The 22,268-nt window shown below is 37.9% G+C and overlaps 1 protein-coding gene and 1 long non-coding RNA gene across 5 annotated transcripts; both read right to left on the reverse strand.

The window, feature by feature from the left end:
• Nucleotides 1-3,838: 3,838 nt before the first annotated feature.
• SFR2 (Glycosyl hydrolase superfamily protein) lies at nt 3,839-7,725 on the reverse strand. 4 transcript variants are annotated; one of them, XM_079005650.1, is made up of 10 exons: nt 7,410-7,724; nt 6,480-6,792; nt 6,257-6,395; nt 5,915-6,081; nt 5,603-5,824; nt 5,363-5,531; nt 4,991-5,224; nt 4,755-4,904; nt 4,408-4,537; nt 3,839-4,193 (listed from the first exon to the last, which is right to left on the reverse strand). In XM_079005650.1, the coding sequence occupies exons 1-10, from the start codon at nt 7,597-7,599 to the stop codon at nt 4,000-4,002; spliced, it is 1,908 nt and encodes a 635-aa protein (XP_078861776.1). In that variant the 5' UTR covers nt 7,600-7,724; the 3' UTR covers nt 3,839-3,999. The 4 variants fall into 4 exon arrangements, with proteins under 4 accessions (XP_078861776.1, XP_078861775.1, XP_078861774.1 ...); XM_079005649.1 differs by having other exon boundaries at nt 6,480-6,795; nt 7,410-7,723; XM_079005648.1 differs by having other exon boundaries at nt 4,991-5,531; nt 7,410-7,725.
• Nucleotides 7,726-13,153: 5,428 nt separating this feature from the next.
• On the reverse strand, nt 13,154-14,802 carry LOC145059401 (uncharacterized). The gene is made up of 2 exons (XR_013686761.1): nt 14,194-14,802; nt 13,154-13,337 (listed from the first exon to the last, which is right to left on the reverse strand). It is a non-coding gene; the product is annotated as an uncharacterized LOC145059401 (long non-coding RNA).
• Between the last annotated feature and the right edge of the window lie 7,466 nt (nt 14,803-22,268).

A 22,268-nucleotide genomic window follows, 5' to 3' on the forward strand; every position in this document is an offset into this window, starting at 1 on the left:
GGAGCTAGAACTTGAAGAACAAGTGTAGATCCGAGTTCTATAATGGTTGGAGATCCTTTCTGAGGTAAAAAGCTCAAAGCTTTCCTTGTTCTTCATAAGTTTTGCTTGTTGGACCATTTTTAGGGTTTTTGGTTCAAAGTTGGAGACTTTATGTGCAAAGAGTCTCCATAAGCTTAGATCTGACCTTTTCTAGTGTAATATGTGTTGAGGAGTCATAAAAATCTAGTCTTGGACGTGGATCTTGTGTCATGCATGAGTTATAGTCTCATTATGGAAAGAGGAAAGGTGTTTTGAGCACAAAGTGACCTTTACAGCCATGCAAAGGCTTAAAGGTTTCAACTTTATGGATTAAGTCCTATTAGAGGAGTCAGATCTGAAGTTTGGATGCAAGTCTTAACCGATTAAGACCTGAATGTGTTGGGTAAAGAAACTGGGCATTACGTTGGGCGTAATCGTGTACCCCGTTTTTGAAATGCAAGGGTACACCCCACGTACAGGATCTGGTACGCCCCGCGTATTGCTTGTTGTTGACTTTTAGGGTTTTAGTCAACATGTGAATTTTGGGTCAAGGAGGGGTAAAATGGTCTTTTACCCTTCTGTGGAATTTTAGAAAGGAATATAGTATAGTCTTGAGAGTCGTTAATGATTTGGAATAATTACTTGATGTGATTAGGCGAGGCTAGGTCGTTGTTGCGAGATTCAGAGATATCGAGCACGTGAGACACTAGACATCATACCAGGTGAGTCTTCTCACTATATTGTACCTGGAAGGGTACCTATGTGTGAACGGAAGGTTTGGTATGCTATAAGATATATGCATTGTATGGTATTAGTTGCCTGTTTTGTATGCATTATGTATGTTATGCTTGATATGGGCCGGAAGGCATTATGTTATGGGCCGGAAGGCATTATGATGTAGACCGGAAGGTCAAAGAGTTATGGACCGGAAGGTCGACACGGGTAGGACTGGAAGGTTTACCGGGTTGGGACGGAAGTCCCCTGAAACACATGGACCGAAAGGTCATGGCCTGGAAAGGCGTATATGTGTAAGCGGTATATTGGGGAACTCACTAAGCATTTATGCTTACAGTTGTTGTGTTATGTGTTTCAGGTACTAGCGAGGACCGTGGGAAGGCGCTGACATGACTCGTACACACACCCACAGGCGGATTTGGATTTAGTTGATCTTGGGATTTGACATGTTTTGTATTATAACTACGTTATATTGGATTTTTATGGTTTGTTTTGAATGAAATTATGTTTTAAAGAAATGAAAAATCGTTTTGAAAAATTACGTTGTTACACATGAATGTTAGATCTTAGTACATTTGGGGTCCCTTGTCTATAAAAATGCAACCTTTATGAGTTATTTTGGTCCATGTATGTATTAGGTTCTTTGTTATGGTTCTCTTTGAGTTTTGGGTCTTATTAAGACATGCATGGGAGTAAAGTTGCCACCTTTACGTATTAAGTCACCATTTAGGATTAGATCTAAGAGTTTGACAGGATGGCTTAACCGATTAAGTGTTTAATGGGTTGGATTGGCTGTCTGCGGAGTAAGCGGGGCGTACCTAGCTCGTACTGGATCCAGAAGGAGTACGCTAAGCATAAGTCTGAGTACGCCTAGCGTACTCAGCAATTTGACTTCGGTTGACTTTTAGTGGTTGGGCCTTGTTGGGCCATTGCTTGACTATGGGCTTTCTTGGGATTAGGCCCATGATGATTTTTGGGCCTAATTAGGAAGTTGGGCCATTTTGGGCCTTGGGATGCCATTTAGGAATTTGGCCCTTTTGAGCAAATGGGTTGGGCCTTGGTTTTGGGCCAAGAAAGAAAAAGGTAAAATGTCTTTCACCCTGGATGTTGGACAAGTAATTTAGATTCTTGATTATGGGTCGAGATCCAATTATTAATTGAATATTATTTGATGGTGTTAGTGCGAAGATTTTCTGGATCAACAGACTGAGATTTTATTCAAAAGATTCACCAGCTTGAGGTGAGTTTCCTCACTGTGTTTAGCGGGTTGAATGCACCAATGTTGGCCCATGGTTTATTATGATTAGGATGCTAGTTGTCTGTGTGACTCTGCATGTATGTTTTCTAATATGTTTACCGGGCGAGACCTGATGATTATATTGTATGCTATTTATCTTTGTGATTTTTGCATGTGTTTATGTGTTTGTATGTATACCGGGTGGGGCCTGATGACTAACAAATCTGTTCCGAGCGGGGCTTGATGCCGGACGGGGCCCATTATATGTTTGATATGTATGGTATGTGGTATTTTAGAGAAATCACTAAGCTTTGTGCTTATGGTTTTCAGTTTATGTTTCAGGTACTTCTGGTTCGAAGGGAAAAAGCTCGGGATGACTGCACTCACACCACATTGTTCCGCAATTTACATGACTCTGATGTCAATGGATGTTTTTTTTGATTTACTCTGATTTCACTATGGATTTATGATATTGTTATGGACAATGGTTTTATTAATATAAAAATCGAAATTTTTGGCCTTAATTTTTTTAACATTACATTGATGTTACCTACCGTGGGTTAGCCATGTTTCTCTCACAAAAGGAATATATTTTGGAAATTCTTATGAAGGCTGGTCTTGCTTAGTCCAAACCCGTCACAGCGCCCATAACTATGTCTACTAACCTTGCTCTTGGTGACGATACATTATTTTAAAATCTAATTCGATACAGATAGGTGATCGATGCATTGCAATATGCCATCTTGTCTAGGCCAAGTATTACATATGCAGTCAACAAAGTCTGCCAGTTCATGAACCCCCTAACTGAAAATCACTAGTCTGACGCAAACTCATCCTACATTATCAACAACGCGTAACTAATTTTGGTCTTCTTATTTAACGTTCCTCGACTACTACCTTGCATGCATATACTGATGCTCAGTCACCCAATCTCACTGTCTTTCCGGACGCATACTGGGTTAGGTGTCCTGATGATCGATGATTCATCGGGGGAAAAGGAGGGGGGGGGGGGATGCTATCTATCTTGGTTTAAACTTGTCTCATGGTCCGCTAGGAAGCAAAAGACTGTCCCTTGGTTATCCACCGAAGCAGAATACAAGACATAAGCGGTGGCTAAAATCACATGACTCGAAGCTCTTTGGTGAGAACTGTGTGTTTCTTTGATTACTGCTCCTTTTTTTGTGGTGTGGCAACCTATGCGCTACGTATTTGTCCGTAAACCCTGTCTTCCAAGCTCGTACAAAGCATGTTCATGTGGATTTTCATTTTGTTAGAGAAAACGTTGTTGCAAGGAAGCTCATCATTCAGTTCATTTCCACCGATGTATAGTTCATTTCCATTGATGTATAGACTGCTGATGTTTTTACCAAACCACCAGTGTCAACATATTGAGAAGTCTTAACTTAAGGGGGGAATGTTAGACAATCAAGACTCAAGATATTATATTTGTGTAGAAGAGAGCCATAGAGGGTTGTGATGTGTAAATTAGTTTCCTATATATGATTCTTTATAATCCCTTATTATAAAGGTATACAATCATAATTATCTCATATACCATTTGACTTGAACACACATTAAATGTTTAAACATTTTAAACAAAATTTACATTCAATTTTCGACTATAATCGTATTTCTATATCCAAATTGCTAGCTCCTTTACTAGACTAGAATTTAATTAAACATTATTATAAGATTCTTGATTTTTTTTTTGGATTTTGCAAAACTTGACATTTTTCCACACGGCCCCAACCATAGGTCTGGCCAAGTTCCTCCAACAATTGTTAGCATCTAATCGAACAGTTTTCTAACACTTTCGTCATTAATTTCATTATATTTGATTTTGCAAAATCCGGTAATTTTGCATTCTATTCATAAACGATCAAGCGTAGATGTAGTATTCTCCAATTAGTTTTTACAGGATTGGAAATAAGAAAATTCATTTACGACAGTGAATTCATTGTTTGAAAATCTGGTCGTATATACATGAAAAGAAATAGAGGAAAATGCGGCTAAGCTGGCTGAAAAAGAAGTTGTTCGTACTCAATCTCTTCATCTTCTTCAGTTTTCTTTCTTCTGAAGGAGATAAGTCGAGTGATGAATCTTGCAAAACGGCTTAATGGGTCTTGTAGTCCTTCCATCTCATAGTGTCCAAAACGCCAATCGCGTTCAATAAATGGTCGAAATAGTGGTTCATCAAGTCCTCCTGTAACATACATTTGATTATTAAACCCAATAAGATACCAAAAAGTCCCGATTTTAATTTTTAAGTATCAGATAAGTACACAAAATTGATAAAGAAAATTTTTAAACTCTTTTGTACTGTGTTTTCACATGTATATTCGACTTAGAGATTAGATAGATGTTAGTAGTGGGATAAAAATTACAAATTTTTGTAACAAATAGAGGGCCCCACTTACCAGCATACATGAACCCATGTTTATTTACGCCACGGTAAAATGGTCTTGTTTTCTTCTCTCGAGCTGCTTTTTGAAGTTCGTACCATGCTTTATCTCGGTCTTGCCGTGTAATCTTACCTGAAGTGGCCACCTACTTTCACCAAAAACCAACAACTCAAAACAAAAAGACATCAACACGGCCCCTTGACAGAACTGGATTTGACATGTATTGGACTGAGACTGTGATTGATGTCAATGGGACAAAAGTTGCAATTTTTTTGTCCGACAGAAAAAGGTGGAACATGGATTCGTTCTTAGTCTATTGTCTGTTAAAAAGACGAAAATGCCCTCCTCATATTGTTTCTTGCCTTGGAGAACAAATGGTATGAAGGACGTGGGATCCGTGCAAGATCATTGAAGCGATCGACCGCCACTAGCCCAAACTTGGGACCATAACCGTCAGCCCATTCCCAGTTGTCTGAAGTGGTCCAGAACAAATATCCCAGCACTCGAACACCCTACCATCAACCAAGTAAACATATGAATTGAATGGAAGTATATTTTGCTATTTCTTGCATTTAATAAACAGATTTGAGACAAGTACCATCATCATTGCTCCATAAACTGCAAGTAAATGTTCTAAAATATATGGTCTGCGTATCAAATCTGTCTCATCAGATACACCATTTTCAGTGATAATAAATGGAATTTTGAGATGTTTGTATCTTTCATGGTAATGCAATAGAACGCGAAATAAGCCATCTGGATACACTCCACGTCCAGATTCACTGTATTCATCTGACTCAACTAATTTTAATGCAGTTCCAGATACCGCTTCCTGATAAAATAAAATAGAAACATTATAAGTTGGATAAATTGATAAAAAAAAAAAAAGAAATGAGTAAACAAAGTAGAAATGAAATAGAGAATGTAGAGCCAATTTTTTATTTTTTTTTAATATAAACATCAAGATTACCTGACCATAGTAATTTATTCCTATAAAGTCGAGCTTTTCAGATATATCATCCAAAAATGGGAAGAGGCTCATAGAATTAGCTATTGAAACAGCAGCAACATCGAAGAGGCCATATGGACGCATGAAAGAGACATGATGTGCAACTCCCACAATTGGGTTTAACAATACACTGCAATCAATAAGATGAAATACTAATACATAGGGCTAAATGAAAGTCATTGTTTAAATTTGAAGGGATACCTTTGTTCATGGATATAGTGATAGGCCTGAGAGTGAGCAACAGCAATCCAATGCATGGATTGATAGAAAACACCGGTTGGTAAAGCAGAAGTAGCAGCCTCCAACATATCAGGATGACCACCAGGCCAAGCACCAGCACAGTAAGTCAAAAGACAGAACACATGAGGCTCATTAAATGTCACCCAATAGTCAACAAGTTCAAACACACAGTCAACAACCACTCTGCAACACATTTAAAACCCTACCATGTTATTTTATTGTTACCTAATACTTTCAAACTAAAATATGCTGTAATAAAACACTAGGATTAACCTAGTAAAGTCCATAAAGTATTCTACTGTTTTCTCCGACTTCCATCCTCCCAAATCACTCGCCCATGGCGGCAGGGAGTGGTGGAACAAAGTCAACATAACCTTCATACCATAAGATTGCACTCTGCTAATGATCCATCTGTATCGTTCCAGTGCTGCATAATTAATCTTATACAGACCAATTCAGTTCCAGGAAAAAAAAAACCAAGATTGAAAAATGTGAAAAAGTATAGACGATTTTAAGTGATCTTCCATATTTTTGTGGCAACAAAACAATCATCTTTCATTTGAAAGCATGATGTAATAGAACAAAATGAATTAACTGACTGATTATACTGCTTACTGATTCTTTAAGTCCATTAACTGGCTCTTTTGGCATGATTCGTGTCCAATCTATTCCCATTCGATAGACCTTAACACCAGTATCCTTAGCCAACTTTAGTTCAGTATCAGGATCAGACCAAAACCGTAGCCTTTCCTCCCTGAAAAGATCAAACCATATGCTCTTATAATTTAGCTGCTTATAAAAAGGAAGCTCATTGACACAAGTGGTTTTTAAGTCTTACGGGTTTGGAACATTGTGCCATGCAGCTACATTATGTTGTTCTTCACTGGTGGATTCTTCATCTTCAATATACTTCACGAGCCCTCTAAGTTTTGCTTCCATGGCTATCTTGAGAGACTTCTTCCTCTTTAAAGGTCCAGCAGCTTGCTGAGATCCACCATCACCAGTTGCAGAGGCCATTACTGTATCTGTATCTGTTGTAGGGTCTTGTTTGTTGACAACCTCATCTTGTGCAAACTGAAGCCAAGCATCATTGAGTCCATCTTCAACATGAGCTGGTGCTGTTGCCAGCCCGAAAAAGAAACTCTCCTCCTCTTCTACACAGAGTTATTAGTCAGCAAATTAAGGCCAATACCACAAAATTCAAGCAACAATGGAAACCAGTAAATAGGCATTAGAAGCTCCAAGTTCTAGCATGATGGAATCAAAGTTCTGTTCATTTGTACTAGCTTTCATATGAGATGACACCATTAAAATGGGCATTGGGGGGCACAAACATGTTAAATGAGCAAATGAAAATGAATTTAAGGGGACGTTTGAGTGTTTATTTGATTACTGTGAATCCGTTTTAAGTGTTTGAGTAATAGCGACTGTAATTCTGATTGTTTGATGTCAGATATCCACACATATTATTTTTGAAGTCACAAAATTACTATTCGAGTAAGCATCCAAAAAAAACCCCTTAAAATCAACTGTTCAGATGATTCGAAAGTTTAAGCTGAAAGGTGAAGGCTATCTGCGTCGATACATAATCAAGTTAGGATGCGTCAAAATTGAAGAGAAGCTTACAAAACCGAATGCATCAAGTCTCGGACTTAATTTTCTATGCGCCGTAATCTAGTCCTCTTTTCTCGCTTCATATCAGAAAAATGCTCCAACAGATGGTTAATATATGAATTGAAGTTTCAGGAAGAGCGGAAATATAATTTACCGTCGTCGGAGTCGGAGCAATTGACGTTGAAGATGGCGAGAGTGTCGGAGGTTTCATCGATAGGAGAGTCAAACGGAGCGAGATTTCTCTTCCTGTAACGGGAGAAGGAGACGGCGTTGGCGGCTACGGTGATAGTTACTAACACTCCGGCGAGCTTCGTTGCCGTCACCAAGAGAGGTATGGGCGCCATTAACCTGGATGATTGTCCAAGAGAGAAGATACGTGACACGTGGACATATGTTATCTCCGTAAAGGCGTAAATGGCTAAATGCTCACGAGTCACGACTCCATTCGATGGAAGTCACAAGGATAGAGATAGGCTCATTAAAATGATGTCGTATAAAGCTGGAGTTGAAGATTACGTTTTTATTGTTTAAAACTTAAAAAGGATTCTCTAAAGAATTCACAATATTTTGTATGAACTTTTGCAAAATGTATTGAGCTAGTCGTTTAGACAAGCCTTCTCAATTTTTTTGGTTACTCGTATATATGAAATGTCACGAGGCAAATTCCAGTCCATGCGGTATTGACATGGCTTCCACATAAACATTAGAAAAAAAATATATTTCTAAAGTTTATTTATGGGCTAATTACATATTTATGCAACAAAGTTTTGTTTTATTCCCGATTTATGCAAACAATATTTATTTTTATACAAAGATCCAAGGAAGTTCTAAAAGAGGACCAAATAATGCAATATATATGTTAACTGAAAAGTTAAAACCGTTAACTTATACAAAATATACAAAAATGTTTTAATATAGGTCTAATTCATGCAACCAATTAACCTAATATCTTCTAAATTTTTAATTAATGTTATTTTCATAATTCTACTGCCATTTAACATTGACATCGACAATCAAGGCGTACCAAAAAAAGTTTACTTTAAAATTACCCTCTAACTCATCAATGTTTATGTTTTTTTTACCATTTGATCGAGGATCTACTAGAGCTTGAATTTGGTTATTTGTTCTTCTCTGCTTGTCTTCTTTGTCTAGTTACAAAATTGAAATCAAAGTTGCAAATCCTATTCTTAAATTCTTCTTCATCTTCTTCAAGGATTTCAATTTACCGCTCTACCTATAATGCGTTCTCTATTCTTCCATTTCTTTTTCTTTGATGCTTAATTGCTATCAGCCAAAGTGTAAGTAAATTATTAGAAAGTTGAGTATTTCAAACGTATGAAGCTTCATATGTTGATATTAATTATAAAAAATTGATCCATTTCATTGCAAAATCCAATTATTTAATTTTTTCATAATAGAACTTGAGAATAGATATAAAAGAAATTTGAAACTTATTACTTGGTTGTGCCTTACAAAGATTGGAACTGGATTCTAGGTCAAACTAAAGACTTGAAAAACAAAGGACTATTACTAAGCAAGAATATTAGAACAAAGACCTACTAGCCTTTCATTTTACATATAGTATAAGAAAACAGTCTTTTAAAGATGAAGCTTTCTGTAAGGTCACACCTTATGATCTGATGAATCAAACATCATTCACACGCTGTCCACCAGCGTCAGCACCAACATAAGCACCAACATTAGTGTCAGCATAGTATCAGCGACAACGTGATCTTTTGTATAATAGTCCGATACTTTTGTATATTAGTCGGTCAGACACTTTGTAATTATAGATAACTTTGTATTTGTAGAAATAGATATCCGATCCGTAATCTTAGTGATCAGGATCAGACTATACGTAGATTAGATTACAAACCTTAAATAAAGGGAATTCCGTTTATTGTATTTTTATATAGTCTTGCATTAGGGTTAAACCCTAATGTGTGGCATGACCATCTTTGTGACTGCTTTGTGCACCCGTTCTCTTTGTGAGAACATTTTTCTTAGTGAAAAACCATCTTTGTGATCATTGTTGTTCTTTTGTTCGTCTGTTCTTCTATATCATCTTTTCTTGTGTTTATACTTGTTTGTATCCGATCAAGCGAACCTTCAACTAGTACCAAAGCAGGTTCTTCGATACATTCAAGTTATCATGTCTTCCTCATGTTATCCAAAATTCTCTGCCCCTTCCAAAATTCCATCGTTTGATGAAGATGATTTTTCTATGTGGAAATCAAAGGCTATGGATGTTCTCGAAATCATGGACTATGACATGCTTGATGTCATTAATAAGGGTCCTATAGCTTCCATGCATCATTCTACAAGTGAGGATGCGCCCTCCGGTGGACTAAAGCAGAAATATGTGTCTGGCTACAACAAGGAAGATAAAAGACTCTTAAATCTAGACGTGAAGGCAAGGATTGCTATAGGGAACTCTCTTCCCAATCATGTTTATTGATTGATTCAAAACTGCACATCTGCTCAAGAGATGATGATTACATTAACAACAACCTTAAAAAAGAAGGGCTTTCTGACAACGAGTTCCATAAAGGTAAGTGTCTTATGGCTTGACTTGATGATCTTCACACTGAAGAGTCCAACAACAACAACACCACATTTGACGCTGATCTTTCTCGAGCAACAAAGGATTCAAAGTCATAGGACTGGGACTCATCCTTCAGGTAAAGAATTATATCAATTATTCTTCTAATGAAAAGGCTGACATGTTTGATTATCTTCGTTTCGATCTCTCTAAATCTAATCAACAAAAATTCTATCTTAAAGATGAATTGAAGTACTTAAAAGAAAAGCTCTTTGCCACTGAGAACTCTCTTTCTCTTATGAGTAAAGAGAATTCCTGTCTCTCGCTGACTAACAAATTTATCCTTTGTGAAAAAGAAAAATCTGATGAACATGCCAATAACATTTAACTTATCATAAATAATTGGGCACATTCTGATTTTAACATAACTAAGATTATCAACTCTCAAATTCTTGATCAATGCGAGAAAATTATTGGTGGTGATATTGATGATGCTGTCTCTTTATTTAAAAAGATCAAAACTGAACAAACTTTTTACAATGCTGATGATCCTGAGAAAGAATTTAAAACTAGATTTGTCAGTACCCGTTACATAAATCAAACCTTAATTGATAAACATTGCATCACTGACTCAAATGGTAATACTAAATGTATGTCTTATTTATATGCTCTTGATCCTTCTCAACAACCTCATCTCTGTGAATATGTGTTGCCTTCAACTAAAATCTTGCTAAAATTTTCCATATCCAATGGTGAAGGTCACTTCGTGAATGAAATTCTTAGCAAGTTCCCTAATTGTTCCATCAGTAAAATTGACTTCGGCTGTCATTCAACATCTTCTCTCACTGATGTTTCTTATAACTCCTATGAGTGCATTGACTATGTAACCATCGACAATTCACCTTGGTACAGAACTAAAGAAAGAGTTTTCAATTTAAATGAACAAAATTCCTCCAACTCAAATGTTAAGAGTAATCAATGTTCAAACTTTAAAAGAAAGAAGTTTGGAACTAGGGTATGTTATCGTTACGAAGATTCATCTCACAAAGTCAGTAACTGCACTTTTGAAGTGAGTTCTAATCGTGTTGATAATATCATTGCTCAAAAAAAAAAAAAATTAAAAAGGAAAACTCTTTAAACTGTCTCCCTGATAATTGTTATGATATTTTTTCTAAGTGACCCATTGCAAAATAGGCCAGCGTGGACTAAATGTATATCTTAGCACTTCAGGGTAAAAAGCATATTTGGTATTTAGATAGCGAGTGTTCAAGGCACATTAACAACTTCAAGTTCCTCTGGATGATTTTGTTAGAAAATATGGACCTACCATTACATATGGAGACAATAGGAAAAGAGCTACAAAAAGCTATGACACCATCAAGTGTTAATATTTTGTGTTCAAGAATGTGTCCTATGTTAAAGGCCTCCAACACAACCTCATTTCAATTAGCCAACTATGCGACACTGATTATGAAGTCCATTTCAATAAGAAGGAAGGAAATGTGATTGATCAAAGGAACATCTCGATGCTCACTACAAATCAACAATATGACACTTATGTCTTGAACATGTTTTCCGCTAACAACTCTCTTAGACACTACTTCTTCTCTCATACTCAATCCCATCTAAACTGGTTGTGGCACAAGAGACTCTCTCATTTGAACTTCAAAAACATCACCAAGATCTCTATAAATCAGCTCATGAGAGTAATACCTAAGATGAAGTTTGTTAAGGATAAGCTATGTTCAGCTTGTGAAAAAGGAAAGCAGACAAAGTCCTCCTTCAAGCCAAAGTTTTGTTCTTCCATAAACAATCATTTTCATCTCTTTCATATGGACTTGTTAGAACCTTTTCCAGTCAAATCAAGATTTGGGAAGAAGTTCACTCTTCTCATTGTGGATGAATTCTCAAGATTCACCTGGGTGATTTTTCTAAGGAAGAAAACCATGTTACTGATGAGATTATTTCTCTCATCAAGCAATGGGAAGCTCTTTATGATCAAAAAGTCAAGCAACTATGAAGTGATCATGGAACTAAATTCAGAAATTCCACTTTAGAAGATTTCTGTATGTATATGGGAATTTCTCAAAATTTCTCAGCTATTAGAACTCCTCAGCAAAATGGAGTTGCTGAGAGAAAAAATCAGACTCTCACTGAAGTTGGGCAAACTGTGGTTGTTGAGACTGTTCTTTCACTATCCTTCTGGGCTAAAGTTGTCAGTACAACTTGTTACACTCAAAATGATCTATCATGGGAAAACTGCATATGAGTTGTTGAAAGGGAGAAAACCTAATATTTCCTACCTTCATGTTTTTGGATGTGACTGCTATATACTAAATCAGAGGAATCAATGTTCAAAATTTGAAGCCAAAGATGATGAAGGAGTATTCTTGGGATATTAACTTGTCTTTGGTAATTCGTTTACTCATGAAGAATCAATATTAGATAATATGCCACTAAATGATAATGCTAATCACAGACTTATTCTTGATCATCCTCAATCTCAAATCATTGGAGATGTCAACCCAGGAGTTCTCACTCGTAGCAGGGTCATCAGTAACTTCTGCATGTTCGTCAATTTTTTCTCCTTGATTGAACCTAAGAAAGTTGCTGATGCTCTCAAGGACGCTGACTCTATCAAGACTATGCAAGATGAGTTGAATGAATTTGAACGTCCTTATGCGTGGATGCTGGTTCCACGACCTCAAGGAAAGACCATTATCGGCACTCACTAGGTCTTCAGGATCAAGTTGGATGAAGATGGGATTGTTATAAGAAAAAAAGAAAAATTGGTTGCTCATGGATTCTGTCAGTTGGAAGGCTTGGATTATGATGAAACTTTTGCCCCTGTTGCAAGACTTGAGGCAATAAGGTTGTTTCTGGAATTTGCTTCTTTCAAGAAATTCAAAGTCTTTCAGATGGACGTCAAGATTGCATTTATGCATGACGATCTTCAAGTGGAAGTCTTTCTGAAACAACCTCCCGGTTTTGAGAGTGAAGATTTTCCAGACCATGTGCACCGTCTGGATAAAGTTGTCTACGGTTTGAAACAAGCTCCCAGAGCCTGGTATGACACCCTGGCTAATTATCTTCTGAAGAATGGATACAAGCGCGACGCTATTGACAACATTTTGTTCATCAAGCATTCAGGGTCTCACATCATTCTTGCTCAATTTTACGTTGATGACATCATTTTTGGATTAACCGATGAGATGTTGAGTCCTCAATTCGCTGAAGTAATGGCTAAGAAATTTGAAATGACTATAATGGGTAAAATAACCCTTTTCTTAGGTTTGTAGCTTAAGCATCTCTTGATCTTCTTGGAAGCTTAGCACCACAAATGTAACGTCCCAAAATTCAAGACTAAAAATTTCTTTTAATAAAATATTACTTAAAGTAAAATCATCATTTCAAAACATAAACATAGTATTAGTTTTCAAAACACATGTTCATTATCAGAGTAAAACATTCCCAGGCTGACTAATCTATGGTGTGTGCCATGCGATCATCCCGAGCTCCATCATCCGCTACTGGAAGCACCTGAAACCAAAAACTGAAAACCGTAAGCACGAAGCTTAGTGAGTTCCCCAGATACCACATACCATACAAACCATTCATAGCCAAGTACCATACGTAACCGACTTATCCATAATCAAGTAGGTGCTATGTGCCAAACATAGTCTTGCCATTATGCCACGGGCCGCGCGTGGTCTTCCTGGTCAAGCCTGGGCCACTCCCTGGGTCTTACAGACAAGTGCCAAGGGCCACCCCTGGTCTTACAGACATGTGCCAAGGGCCACCCCCTGGTCTTTTATGCAAGTATCACAAAGACAACCGTACATACTACTCTACTTAGCTAAACAGCATACAGTGTGCCAGAAGCCACCTCCTGGTCTTTCATATATAATAGCATACAATGCGCCAGGAGCCACCCATGGTCTTTCATACATATTGCTTGGGGCTAACCCCCGGGTCTTCCTATCATCCATAATAACATACTGTGTGCCAGGAGCCGCCCCCTGGTCTTTCATGCATATTGCCTAGGGCTAACCCCCGAGTCTCCCTACCATACATAATAACATACTGTGTGCCAGGAGCCGCTCCTAGTCTTTCATGCATATTGCCTAGGGCTAACCCCCGGGTCTTCCTACCATACATAATAACATACTGTGTGCCAGGATGTGACATCCCCATTTTCACGGCCAGAAAAGACCGATTTTGTTTATGCTTTATAAAAATCAGAGTACTTCATTTTATAAAAATGTTGTGGAATTTGTTCCCAGAAAAACATGGTAAATACGTTACTAAAACATTTTCGATGAAACGTATTTATTTCATTTTAAAACGTTTGGGATGTCATCGTTAATACAGAAACATAAGCATAAACAGAACTTACAATTATTTACACTAGTGATCTACATCTCTTTAAATCTCTCAGTGTATTGTGACTTCATATCAACACCTGTGATAAAAATAAACTGAGTGGGTCAGGTTGGGAAACCTGGTGAGCACATAGGGTTTTCAACCCACAATAATATAATTATTATTTTTAAACATCAAACAATCAACCCAATTACCCATTCCCGTTATCCTCACATTACGTCCCTAAAACATCTAACACAAGGGACCTAGTCAAAGGACTATCATTGGGATGGAGTATATCTGGTGAGCACACAGTTCACACAGTTCGAATAAACACACAGTTCGAATAAACACACAGTTCGGTTAAACACAAAGTTCGAATAAACACCTACAGGTTGCGAGCCTGTTAGTGTTCCACTGGACTGTCTAGAATAGTCCGTGGTCGTCATCTATACTCCGCTAGATGACTAGATCATCAAGAACATCTATAACGAGGCATCTCATTATTTCATTTTATCACACAACAACTAATACATCTACCCATGTTTTACCCAACACATTTTGTAGATATAAAATACATATACAGTTTAAATCATTGAAAACATGTATAAAACGTTCATCCAGCATAGATAGCAAGTATACAGATAATATGCACACACAACACGTAATTTATATAAAATACTTCATATCTATGTGTAAGCTGAAAGTAACTATGCACTCACCTGAGAAGGTGGTGACTCGGTACTCGGACAGCGCTTCGTTTACTTTAAAATAATTTCCTTTGACGAAACCTAGTATTATCACCACTAGATTTTAGTCTAATATTACCGTGACTAATTATTAGTCTTATTATTATTATTATTATTATTATTATTATTATTATTATTATTATTATTATTATTATTATATAAGCGTTTAAACAATACTTTCCAACTACTATGTACAGACAGGGGCCAGACATAAAACACCGGAGGGCAGGACCATTTTGGCGTATAGCACTTCTGAAATCCAACAACCCTATGCGGCCCTTTAAACCAGATTCCCCGTACCGCGAGTAGTTAAAAGATATTATAACGACACTTATATAAGTCATAATAATAGCCCAAATATTTATTATAAATTTATAATAACAATACTAATTTTAAATATAAACTATATTTAAAATAGGGTAAACATAACTTACTTTCAAGGGGATTTTAGCTAGGAGTCGGGCTCTGCAGGGGCAGAACTTCGTCGCTGAATCTTTCTAAGAAAGATTCGTGCAGCGCTTCAGCGCTCACCTTACTATACTAAAACTACAGAAAGAGAAGTCGAATCACGAGGGACCGAAATGCTCGGGGGATAAGGAGAGAAAGACTCTTGAATCAAGAGAATGGTGCAAGAAATATGAGAGCCCAAGCCTCTTATTTATAGTAATTGAATTTACAAAAACTACCCTCCATAATTACTTAATGACCTTATAGTTATATAAACAACTAAACACCCCTTTATAATACTATTTTAAATAGATTTAATGATATTTGCACTAAACTAATGTCGAAAGAACTCAACATTAGTCTTATAATGACCGCATCGTCGATACCTTTCTAATGATATATACATATGTATATATATGTGTACGTATATATGATTTATACTTTATTTTAATACGTAAATATGCTATTATAATTTGTAACTCGTTCATACGAACTCCGTTTTTGACGTTATTTATATCCACGCGTAGGTGGAGACGTACTCTACAACTTTCGTTTAGACTCCGTCGGCTAATTTTGACTTTATTTTTAAAGTTATATTTTTAACAGGTCGGGACAGGATTGGTCCGTTAAAATCTCATAACTTCTTTATTCGATGTCCATTTTCGTCTGTATTTTTATCGTTACGCTACTAATAACGAGATCTCCGATTCTTGTTTAGGTTGTGTCGGCTAAAAATCAATCGATCTAAAATTCGAATTTCGGGCTGTACACCGCTAATCCGAAACTTCGAAAAATCATAACTTCTTCATACGAAGTCAGATTTGGGCGTTCTTTTTATCGATGTTCTTAGTTTAACATATTCTGCGACTTTTGTTTAGAGCGCTAAGGCTAAATCTCTATATATCATAAATTTACTATTTACGCTTCCCGGCGCCGTGCCGGTTCCGACGCGAAACTTCGACGGGTCATAACTTCTTCGTTATAACTCGGATTTCAGCGTTCTTTATATGTACGGAAACCTTGTGACATATTCTACAAATTGGTTAAGATTATTTATTCTAAATAATCTTTTTGTCAAAAAGTCGTTTTCGACCCCTATTGCCTCTAAATTGACTAGCCCGGATCTGCGGGCGTTACAATTATCTCCCCCTTAGGATGATTACGTCCCGGAATCATCAACGAAACAGGGCTCGTATAATGACTCCATACGTCATCTTTTCATCCTAGTTAATAATTATAACTTCTATATTCGTTCAAGTCTATCTCTTAGACTCATTGACTGTAAGCAGTACTCGATCGTGCACCTGCTCTCTACCTCGGGCTAGACTTCAAATTATGACCTATCATCATGTGATGCACATTTAGACTTAGGTCTCTTAGAGTTAAATTCTAAAATAGACTATGCCTTCCTTCATGTTCTAATGTGATATAATCACACTTTAACATGTAGCGTTTCTGGCTACCAACTTCTTTAACAACGAACGCGATACTTCTATTGATTGCTTTGATTTCAATCGTTTGGTTTAAGTCGGACGCTACATCAAACTTGGTTCTCTGAACCACGCAACATACTCATCGTAGTCAGACTCAATTCGGTATGACCACTAGGGTCGGAAATCAACAATCTTTTTAGTCATTATCGAAACGATGGTAATGACATACTTGAAAAAAAAACAGAATCAGTTACTAGCTTCTTGGTAACCTTGTGACTTTCCCTGATCCAAGTGTGAGTCCTGTGCTTCCGGTAGTATAGGCCTCTACTACCATTCACACCTACTCATACTCGTCCCAAGTATTGTCCCGCAGTCTCTCCAAGTCACCATACACGAAAAAAAACAACTTAACACATCAGATAACAAAACAAAGGTTTCATATTATTTCTTGAAACGATTACATAGGTGTTCAAGTTCACCCTAGACTATGCCTCTAACAGGCTAAATCATATGATTCTATGGCTACATTATAACTCGATCCTTGGATGTCAAGCCGTCATTCCTGAATCCTCGCATTGTCATCTGCTTCGTCTAGGATCATATGGAATGCTCTTGCCTTCGGTTTTGGCGGAATGTTTGGTTTTTCCGCCTCTTTCTTTTTCGGGCAATCCTTAGCAACATGCCCTTCTTCACGGCATTCATAACACACCCTTTTGCACTCGTTGGCGTAATGTCCGGTCTTCCCACACTTGTAGCAAGTCACTTCTTCGCTACATTTCCCAAAGTGATTCTTTTTGCACTTCTCGCACCATTTCACTTTGTTTCCTCCTCCGCTAGACTCCTTTGAACCAGACTTGATCTTCTTATTGGGCCTCGTAGATTCCTCAAACTTCCTCTTTTCGCCAACCTCAATCTTGTTGGCAGCTCTTCCCTTAATCATATCTTCCACAGACTTGGCAGCCCAGATAGCTGCCTCCAGAGTAGGAGCCTGATGCACTGGCACCGCGTACTCCCATGGAAGTCCCTTTGCGTACTTGTCAATTTTCGTCAGCTCATCCGGAACAAGACGCAAGGCAAACTCCATCTTTTCTGTGAAGTTGTTCGTGTATTCATCGATTGACATGCTTCCCTTCTTCAGGGTTAGAAACTGGTTCTCTAGCTCAAGCAGGTTTTGAGCTGAGCAGTACTTTCGTTTGAATTGCACCAAAAATTCTGCCCATGTCAGTTGCAGGGGATCATTAGGGCTCAGAGTCTTCCCCAAGGTATTCCACCAACGTACAACACTTCCTCGAAACTGACGCACTGCAAATGTGGTCTGTAGCTTCCCTCTGCAACCGCATGTCATGAAGGCTAACTCCATCTCCGAGATCCAATCCATGACCCCGATCGGATCCTCCTTTCCAGTGAAAGTCGATGGCTTGCAAGTCAGAAAATCCTTGTACTTGCATCCATTCCTCTCGACTTTGTCATCTTGGTTGTTTTGTCGAACTATTGGTGGGTTGACTTGACCAACAGTCCCACTGTAGTTTCCTTCCTTAGTCTGCCCTTCGTTCAACTTGGGCTGTTCGATCTGAATAGTGGCTTCCTCACGATTTTGCTGGAGCAAACGTCTAGTTTCCTCCATTTGAGGATCCAACATTGCCTGGATCATCGCTTGCACTCCGGCCATCGTTATTGGTCCGGTAGCGGCTTCCACAACTGGTATTTGCTCGATCACGGGGGGTTGGTGTCCGTTCCCATTTGCATTCACGTTTCCACTACGGGTTCTTGCCATCTTGATCTATACACCGAATAAGGTGAATCCAGATCTTTACTTAGGATTGACGGTTAAATCATCCTTATCACTCCGAAACGTTTATATGCTAGTTCTAATATCGTAGTCGTACGTTTAGAATCCTAAACACATAAGGTTTCCAGATCCGGTCGGCAACAGACCATAGATCCGAACAACTAACAGCATATCAGGCACAAGTATTTAGCACATAAAAGCATTTTAGGCACAATTCCTAAAATAAGCTAGTGCTCACACCTCACAATCATCGCTTAGCATTCTAAGTTTAAGTCTAGAAATAAATCCATATTCCTAGTTCGCTTAAACTAATGCTCTGATACCAACTGTGACATCCCCATTTTCACGGCCAGAAAAGACCGATTTTGTTTATGCTTTATAAAAATCAGAGTACTTCATTTTATAAAAATGTTGCGGAATTTGTTCCCAGAAAAACATGGTAAATACGTTATTAAAACATTTTCGATGAAACGTATTTATTTCATTTTAAAACGTTTGGGATGTCATCGTTAATACAGAAACATAAGCATAAACAGAACTTACAATTATTTACACTAGTGATCTACATCTCTTTAAATCTCTCAGTGTATTGTGACTTCATATCAACACCTGTGATAAAAATAAACTGAGTGGGTCAGGTTGGGAAACCTGGTGAGCACATAGGGTTTTCAACCCACAATAATATAATTATTATTTTTAAACATCAAACAATCAACCCAATTACCCATTCCCGTTATCCTCACATTACGTCCCTAAAACATCTAACACAAGGGACCTAGTCAAAGGACTATCATTGGGATGGAGTATATCTGGTGAGCACACAGTTCACACAGTTCGAATAAACACACAGTTCGAATAAACACACAGTTCGGTTAAACACAAAGTTCGAATAAACACCTACAGGTTGCGAGCCTGTTAGTGTTCCACTGGACTGTCTAGAATAGTCCGTGGTCGTCATCTATACTCCGCTAGATGACTAGATCATCAAGAACATCTATAACGAGGCATCTCATTATTTCATTTTATCACACAGCAACTAATACATCTACCCATGTTTTACCCAACACATTTTGTAGATATAAAATACATATACAGTTTAAATCATTGAAAACATGTATAAAACGTTCATCCAGCATAGATAGCAAGTATACAGATAATATGCACACACAACACGTAATTTATATAAAATACTTCATATCTATGTGTAAGCTGAAAGTAACTATGCACTCACCTGAGAAGGTGGTGACTCGGTACTCGGACAGCGCTTCGTTTACTTTAAAATAATTTCCTTTGACGAAACCTAGTATTATCACCACTAGATTTTAGTCTAATATTACCGTGACTAATTATTAGTCTTATTATTATTATTATTATTATTATTATTATTATTATTATTATTATTATTATTATTATATAAGCGTTTAAACAATACTTTCCAACTACTATGTACAGACAGGGGCCATACATAAAACACCGGAGGGCAGGACCATTTTGGCGTATAGCACTTCTGAAATCCAACAACCCTATGCGGCCCTTTAAACCAGATTCCCCGTACCGCGAGTAGTTAAAAGATATTATAACGACACTTATATAAGTCATAATAATAGCCCAAATATTTATTATAAATTTATAATAACAATACTAATTTTAAATATAAACTATATTTAAAATAGGGTAAACATAACTTACTTTCAAGGGGATTTTAGCTAGGAGTCGGGCTCTGCAGGGGCAGAACTTCGTCGCTGAATCTTTCTAAGAAAGATTCGTGCAGCGCTTCAGCGCTCACCTTACTATACTAAAACTACAGAAAGAGAAGTCGAATCACGAGGGACCGAAATGCTCGGGGGATAAGGAGAGAAAGACTCTTGAATCAAGAGAATGGTGCAAGAAATATGAGAGCCCAAGCCTCTTATTTATAGTAATTGAATTTACAAAAACTACCCTCCATAATTACTTAATGACCTTATAGTTATATAAACAACTAAACACCCCTTTATAATACTATTTTAAATAGATTTAATGATATTTGCACTAAACTAATGTCGAAAGAACTCAACATTAGTCTTATAATGACCGCATCGTCGATACCTTTCTAATGATATATACATATGTATATATATGTGTACGTATATATGATTTATACTTTATTTTAATACGTAAATATGCTATTATAATTTGTAACTCGTTCATACGAACTCCGTTTTTGACGTTATTTATATCCACGCGTAGGTGGAGACGTACTCTACAACTTTCGTTTAGACTCCGTCGGCTAATTTTGACTTTATTTTTAAAGTTATATTTTTAACAGGTCGGGACAGGATTGGTCCGTTAAAATCTCATAACTTCTTTATTCGATGTCCATTTTCGTCTGTATTTTTATCGTTACGCTACTAATAACGAGATCTCCGATTCTTGTTTAGGTTGTGTCGGCTAAAAATCAATCGATCTAAAATTCGAATTTCGGGCTGTACACCGCTAATCCGAAACTTCGAAAAATCATAACTTCTTCATACGAAGTCAGATTTGGGCGTTCTTTTTATCGATGTTCTTAGTTTAACATATTCTGCGACTTTTGTTTAGAGCGCTAAGGCTAAATCTCTATATATCATAAATTTACTATTTACGCTTCCCGGCGCCGTGCCGGTTCCGACGCGAAACTTCGACGGGTCATAACTTCTTCGTTATAACTCGGATTTCAGCGTTCTTTATATGTACGGAAACCTTGTGACATATTCTACAAATTGGTTAAGATTATTTATTCTAAATAATCTTTTTGTCAAAAAGTCGTTTTCGACCCCTATTGCCTCTAAATTGACTAGCCCGGATCTGCGGGCGTTACACAGGAGCCGCCCGTGGTCTTTCATGCATATTGCCTAGGGCTAACCCCCGGGTCTTCCTACCATACATAATAACATACTGTGTGCCAGGAGCTGCCCCTGGTCTTTCATGCATATTCTAAATGGGCCGGCATTGGTGCCTTAGACCCATACAAATAGTGAGGAGACTCACCTCGCACTGCTGAACTCTGCTGATAATCCTCTGGCTGCTGACCGACAACTCTCTGAACTCCTGCTCCACTAGCTCCCCGAGCTACCAATATCAATGCAACACTTAGTCTAACTATCCCCTGAAAGTCAACTAAGTCAACTCTGGTCAAGGTCAAAGTCCTGGTCAAAGTCAACCTTCCAGGTCAACCCTACTCGCCGAGTCACCCTATTGACTCGCCGAGTTCATATGTTCAGAGTCCTTCTCTTAGCGACTTGACTCACCGAGTCAGTCCATGACTCACCGAGTCTACCGATTACCGAGTCCTGACCTGTCCAACTCACCGAGTCTCCATTCGACTCACTGTTTCGAGTCTCAACTCGAAGGGTTTGGGGTTTCGCGACCTGACTCGCCGAGTCCAAGATCAGACTCGCCGAGTCCAGGGCAACCTTCAACAGACTCGCCGAGTTGTTCATACAACTCGCTGAGTTCCTGCCCAACATCATCTGACTCGACGAGCTGTTCATCCCACTCGTCGAGTTCCTCCTCGTCTTCATGCTACTCGCCGAGTCCATTCAGATCTCCAAACATGCAGAGGACTTTTGAGTCATGCATGGACTCCAAATTGTAGATCCACCCTTCCCATGCCTATTCCTCACGTAAAGTTGCAAACTTTACGTGTAGAGATGGAGATCTAGGCAAAATA

This window comes from Lactuca serriola, chromosome 6 (genome assembly GCF_051521515.1).
Source record: "Lactuca serriola cultivar US96UC23 chromosome 6, Lser_US96UC23_V15, whole genome shotgun sequence".
Taxonomy (NCBI): domain Eukaryota; kingdom Viridiplantae; phylum Streptophyta; class Magnoliopsida; order Asterales; family Asteraceae; genus Lactuca; species Lactuca serriola.